This window comes from Theropithecus gelada, chromosome 20, assembly GCF_003255815.1.
Source record: "Theropithecus gelada isolate Dixy chromosome 20, Tgel_1.0, whole genome shotgun sequence".
Classification (NCBI taxonomy): domain Eukaryota; kingdom Metazoa; phylum Chordata; class Mammalia; order Primates; family Cercopithecidae; genus Theropithecus; species Theropithecus gelada.
This window is the reverse complement of record NC_037688.1, coordinates 61,151,392-61,158,045: the sequence shown is the minus strand read 5'-3', so window position 1 is coordinate 61,158,045 and position 6,654 is coordinate 61,151,392. Positions and strand designations below refer to the sequence as shown.

The following is a 6,654-nucleotide window of genomic DNA, read 5'->3' as shown; positions in this document are numbered from 1 at the left end:
TTTGGGAGGCTGAGATGGGTGTATCCCTTGAACTCAGGAGTTCAAGACTAGCCTTGGAAACATGGTGAAACCCCTTTTCTACCCCAAAAAACCCCAAAAATTAGCTGCATGTGGTGGCATGCACCTGTGGTCCCAGCTACTTGGGAGGCTGAGGTGGGAGGATCCTTGGAGCCACAGGAAGTTGAGGCTGCAGTGAGCTGTGATCATGCCACTACATTCCAGCCTAGCTGACAGAGCAAGACCCTGTCTCTAAATAAATAAATAAATAAATTTAAAAGACAAAAAGAAGAAAAAGCTGGCTTTATTTTACAGTGAGAATATAACTGTGTATTGTCATTCAAAACAAATATAGAATGTGAACAGTGTGTGTTTCAAAATCCCATTGTATAGGTATGTGTGTGTGTGTATAGATATATACACACACACATATATATAAAATATGTGTATGTGCACACACACACATACACATGCCAAATAATCACCAAACTATTAGCCATGCTTATTTGGGAAGGGGTGGGGTCACAGATTATTGTTTTAATTCTTTACAATGAGCATATATAGTTAGAAGAAGGAGCTGAGATTTTTTAGAGGATATTCTTTAAATTTCTCTCCAATAATGCTGGACCTGTTTCCACCCACCTGGGCAGGCAGCCCTTGGACCAGCAACCAAGGCGTCTCCTAGGAATTTGGAAATTCAGACTCTTAAGACCCACTCCACCCTGATCGAGTCAGAATCTGCATTTTAACAACATCCATAGGTGATTGTAAGTGCATTCAAGTCTGAGAAGCTCTAGGTGAGAACAGATCCTTTCCTCTCTCTGGGTCTCAGTTTCTCCCCTGCACAAAGAGAAACTGGTCCTTCCCAATTGCAGTTTTCTAATCTCGTTTCTTGTAGTCATCTGAGTCCCTATAAAAAGGCAGCTGAAGCCAGGCAAGGTGGCTTACCTCTGTAATTCCAGTTATTTGGGAGGCTGAAGTGGGAGGCTCACTTGAGCCCAGCAGTTGGAGGCTACAGTGAGCTATGATTGCACCACTGCACTCCAGCCAAGGTGACAGAGGGCGACCTTGTCAAAAAAAGAAAGAGAGAAAAGAAAGAAAGAAGGAAAAAAAGAAAGAGAGAAAGAAAGAAAGAAGAGGGAGGGAGGGAAGAAGGAAGGAAAAGAAAGAAAAGAAAGAAAGAAGAAAGAAAGAGGGAAGGAGGGAGGAAGGAAGGAAGGCAAGCAAGAAAGAAAGAGAAAGGAAGGAAGGAAGAGAAAGAAAGAAAGAAGAGGGAGGGAGGGAGGGAGGGAGGAAGGAAGGAAGGAAGGAAGGAAAGAAGGAAGAAAGAAAGACAAAGAAGAAATAAAGAGGGAGGAAGGAAGGAAGGCAAGCAAGCAAGAAAGAGAAAGGAAGAGAGAAAAAGAAAGAAGAAAGGAAAGAAGGAAGGAGGGAGGGAGGGAGGAAGGAAGGAAGGAAGGCAAGCAAGAAAGAAAGAGAAAGGAAGAAAGAAAGAGAAAGAAGGAAGGAAGGAAGGAGGGAGGGAGGGAGGGAGGGAAGGAAGGGAGGGAGGGAGGGAAAGAAAGAAAGAGAAAGAAAGAAGAAAAGCCAGGCCAGGCGCGGTGGCTCACGCCTGCAATCCCAGCATTTTGGGAGGCCAAGACGCATGGATCACCTGAGGTCAGTAGTTTGAGATCAACCTAGCCAACATGGTGAAACCGCGTCTCTATTAAAAACACAAAAATTAATCCGGGCTTGGCGGCGCGTGCCTGTAACCCCAGTTACTTGGGAGGCTGAGCCAGAATTGCTTGAACCCGGAAGGCGGAGGCTGTAGTGAGCTGAGATCACGTCATTGCACTCCAGACTGGGCGACAGAGCGAGACTCCGTCTCAAAAAAAAAAAAAAAGAAGAAGGAAAGAGAAAAAGAAAGAAAAAGGAAGGAGGAAAGAACGAAAGAAAGAGAAAGAAGCAGCTGAAAAGGGCAAAGGATGAGTGGTCTGGCTGAACAGCCCCTGCTGCCTACAGCCGGACGCAGGTGGGCCCTGAAGCGGCCTCACGCTGCGGGTCTGAAGTGAGTCCGAGGAGCGCGGCTGCGTGGGATTCCTGCTGGTGCTAGGGCAGGCGCCTGCCATCCGCGAGAGTGGAAGGAAGGCGCGGGGCAGTAATAGGGGGCGGGAGGCGCTGCGAGGCGCCTTGGGGTAAGTGCCGCAGAGACCCAGCGGGCATGCAGGGTGGCAGGGCGGCCTCGGGGCGGCAGCAGGCACTGCGCGGTGGCCCAGGAAGGCGCAGCGCAGGCCGGGCTGGGGCGCAGGGCGGCCTCGTGGCGCCAGGGGGCGCTGCGAAGTCGTGGCCCGCTTCGGGCTGCCGCAGGTGCCTGGCGGACTGGGGAAAGCACCTGGGCAGGTAGGGGCGGGGCCTGGGGAGGCGGGGCCCTAGGGGGCGGGGCCCTGCCGGCCCACAAGAGCCCGTGGTGGCGCTGCCAGGGGATGCTAGCCCGAGAGCGAGCAGATGAGCAGCGCACCCGGATCGCTCATTCACGAGCCTTGGACCCTTTGGAACCGAGAGGTGAGTTCAGCCGGGTTGGGTCGGACCAGCTCCGGGGTTCTGGACACTAGAGCGACTGCAGGGCGCCAGGGCGTCGCACGCCGTCAGCGCGGTAGGTGGCCGAGCCAGCATCAGCCGGTGGCGGGTTCCCGGTGCCCGGGATGCTGGGACACCTTGCCCGGGCGGTAGCGGCCAGCTCTCCGGGGTCTACCCACACCGTGACCCGGAGCACGGAGCCAGTCGAGAGCCACTCAGGAACCGTATCCGGAGTCCGGCGGTCTGGGGGTCCTGGGCCGCACCTCGCCTTTTTTCTCTGCCCAGCGCCTGCTCAGCCCCCTTCCCTGCCGGGATGAGTCGCATGGACCTGTCGGCTACTGTTCCTTCTACCCTCTGGAATGCTTTCTCCGGGGTGACTTGGTGCAGAAAGAAGCAAACACTTGAAGTGGGCTGGTTGGATTCGCTCCAGCGTCTTCAGCCGGGGCTCCCCGTGGCAGACGTGGCTTCCTCACAGGACAGCGCCCGCTTGCTCCGCGCCGGGAGGGCAGGGGCTGCGGGGTCGCTCGGTAGGAGCTCAGGTCCCGGCCCTGAGGCTGAGGGCTGAGTTCAAGTGATTTCTGCACAGGAGTCGCCCCCCGGGACGGGCACTGGCCGGGAACTCTCCGGTCCAGCGAACCCAACGCTAGACTTGGGGCAAATCTCTCATCCTTCCCCAAGCTTTGGGGTCCTGCACTGTGGGATGGGGGACAGGCAAAGTCGGTGGTAGGCGAGGAGGGGGTGCACGGAGTCGCTGCGGCGAGCCAGGACCGTGGAATTCTAAAGAATCCTTCAAATCCTTTCTATCTGTGTGGTCTTGGGCAAATTACCTAACCTCTGTGCCTCAGTTTCCTTCTCTGTGAAATGGGCCAGGTAATAGCACCTCATATAACTGTAGTGAGGATTAAATCAGGTAGTGTGTGAAAAGGACTGAGTGGGATGCCTGGGAGTAGAGAAAGGGATGAATAAGTGATAGCTGCTATTATTGCTGCCTTCCCCGCTGCTGTTATTATTATTAATGATTGAGGAGCAGCCTAGCTAGTCGTTAAAGGGACTCCTAGGTGCAAATCCCCGCTCAGCCACTTTCTAGTGTGACCTTGGGCAAGCTACTTAACCTGTCAGCATCTGTTTCATTTGTATAATGGGGGTGGTTGTGACACCTACCTCAGAAGATTCTTGTGAAAATTAAATGAGGTGACACCTACAAAGTACTTAGAAGAGTAAGTGCTGGATATCAGCCAGTAATTCTTCCACCAAGGTATCACATTGGATCGGGCTGCATAATCTAATGGTAGCTACAGTCTTGTTTTGCTTTGAAGTTGAAATATTATTTATATGAATATTTTATCTGTTTTGCAAAGTGCAAGATCAGTTCCCTTCCTTCACTTGGGGCTCCTCTGACATTGTCGACTTATCCATTGGGGTCAAGGTCATTTCTGGGGAAGGAGCTGATGGGACAGAGAGACCCCTGAGAGTTGGGGATAGGAGCTTCCAGAATCACAGCTTCTGTTGAACATTCACAGAGAAGGGCTGCAGTTTTATTTATTTGACAAGCAATTGAACCTGGACCTAGATTTTAAAAACAAACTCTTGCTATTTTTTTCTTTCTTTTCTTCTTTCTTTCTTTCTTTCTTTTTTTTTTTTTTGGATTGTAGTGAGGGAGGAGGTAAGGATAGACAATATTTTAAGTGATAAAAACAAAACAAATTATATTCCTGTTGTCCAGAAGCTACTAGCATCATTTTGATGGTGTTCTTTATCCCGGTAAAATCATATCAATTCATGGAGGGTTTAGAGCAGTTTGGCTGCTCTGGGCATCTCACCTCCATGCCCAGCACTCCATTTCCTTTGCATCAGAGACCTCAAACCCACTAGTATCATAAGCTTGGAAGCCTCCTAGCTTTGCCCCAGCTTCCAATTTTAGCCCATATTTCATGGGTTCAGGGTGGGAAAAAAAACCATAACTCTGCAGGACCCGAATCCTGCCTAAAAATCTTGATGGGGCACATCGAAGTCACAGACACAAGCCCTTTCTGGTCCTGGGGACCTCCCTGTATACCCTAGGACATGTCCTAATTTGCCTCTGTCACTGTAGAAGGCATAGGGGGACACAGTTTTCATATACCCCCCATCCCCAATACTAGTGCTCACAAGTCTTGGGAAGTGGTCATGTGCACTGTTCAGAGTTTGTAAATTAAATAGCTCAGGGTTCCTTCTCTTTCCTCTACCTTTAGTTCTTGGTACTGTTAATTAACTCTCTGCACCCAGCATACTACCAGGCCCCTCAAAGGCAAATGCCATAGTGGTAAAGGCTGCAAGGTTCCATCCAGCTCCTCCACTAACCAGCTGCATCATCTTGCCCAAGATATTCAACCTCTCTGAGCCCATTTTCCTCCTCTGTAACATGGAGATAATAATAGCATGACTACTTCATGAAACTGTTGAAACACAAAATGAAATATATATAGGCTATGTGTGTATTTATAGAGAGAGACTAATTTACTTATGAGACTAATGAGACTATATATTATGAACATGAAATAAGTTTTTATGTAGTATATTAGTTCACTTCTAAAATTATTTTTCATTGTAAAGTTTGTATAGTTGAGATGCCTCGTGTACATTGATGAATGTGATAATTTGCTTTCCAATACTGGTACTCTCCTCCAAAGCTGTTATTAAATCAAGGGCATTCTCCAAATTAATGGTATATTAGAATCAAGGAAATATGGCACAGTGCCTGGCAAACACTAGGTGGCCAACAGTTGTAGGTTATTGTTACATCAGGTGATCTGGAAACATTAAGAGCTTGACTATAAAGAGAAGAAAGGAAAGAGAAATCGTTTCACTTATAATAAAGCCTCAGAGAAAAAGCTGGGGAAAATACAGCCAGGAACATGATCTAAGGTGGCTGCCGGGAAATTTTCTTGGCAGATTTCATCTGTCAGTTACCATCTGAGGAGCACTGCTCTGTGCCAGACACTGTGCTAGGCACCAGGGGGCATAATGAGATAGGAATGCTGCCCTCGAGGAAGGCAGGCCACTGGAGGTGATAAGGCACGGGTACTCCTGCCTGATAAGAAAGTTGATGTGGCTGCTTCCAGAGCTCCTGCCCCAGGAACCCGGGGAAAGGTCCTGTAGCCTGTCCAGCCAGTGCTTCGCAGGTTGCACCTCACCCAGCCCCGGCGCGGCTAGGCCTGGGGGCCGTAAGAGAAGTAGGCAGCTTCTCTGGCAGCTGTGGTGGCCAAAACCAAACGTCGTGGAGAAGGGGCCAAGGCTTCGGAATGCAAAGTGTCTAAGCCACAAGGAACAGAGGAAGGAGGCCTCTAAGGGCGCGTGGACTGGTGTTTCTCAGGCTGTGGCCTCCAGGGACACACTGGGGCCTGACAGCTCACCTGCTTCTCTTCTCTGCCCCTCCAGCACGCCCGTCCTCAAAGTCCCGTCCTCACAGTCCCATCCTCGCCATGGCTCCCGGAGAGAAGATCAAAGCCAAGATCAAGAAGAATCTGCCCGTGACGGGCCCTCAGGCGCCGACCATTAAAGAGCTGATGCGGTGGTACTGCCTCAACACCAACACCCATGGCTGCCGCCGCATCGTGGTGTCCCGCGGCCGCCTGCGCCGCCTCCTCTGGATCGGGTTCACACTGACTGCCGTCGCCCTCATCCTCTGGCAGTGCGCCCTCCTCGTCTTCTCCTTCTATACTGTCTCGGTTTCCATCAAAGTTCACTTCCGGAAGCTGGATTTTCCTGCGGTCACCATCTGCAATATCAACCCCTACAAGTAAGAGGCATGAGCAGGGAAATGCGAGTAGGGAGCCAGGCCCCCTACGGAGGCCAAAGCCCCTCCCGAAAGTGACACACTGGCAGCCTGGAAGTCGATTCCAGCCTACAAACGTGCTTTCTAGAAATTTGAATTTGTTGCTAACACTGGTAAACAGCCCTCTCCCCGGTTCTAAATCTGTATGTGCCAAGTTTTCAGACCATCAGTGACTTTTTTTCTTTTTCTTTTTTCTTTCTTTCTTTTTTCTTTTCTTTCTTTTTTTTTTTTTTTTTTGAGATGGAGTTTCACTCTTGTTGCCCAGGATGGGATGCAATGGCACG

General features: G+C 50.3%; 1 protein-coding gene across 1 annotated transcript in view; it reads left to right on the top strand.

The window, feature by feature from the left end:
- Positions 1 to 2,437: 2,437 nt before the first annotated feature.
- SCNN1G (sodium channel epithelial 1 gamma subunit) overlaps positions 2,438 to 6,654 on the top strand; it is a 31,616-nt gene continuing 27,399 nt past the window's right edge. The window contains exons 1-2 of the mRNA XM_025371145.1: positions 2,438 to 2,541; positions 5,974 to 6,334. Of these exons, the coding sequence (XP_025226930.1) occupies positions 2,463 to 2,541; positions 5,974 to 6,334 (440 nt within the window). The 5' untranslated portion in view covers positions 2,438 to 2,462. The remainder of the gene's footprint in view (positions 2,542 to 5,973; positions 6,335 to 6,654) is intronic.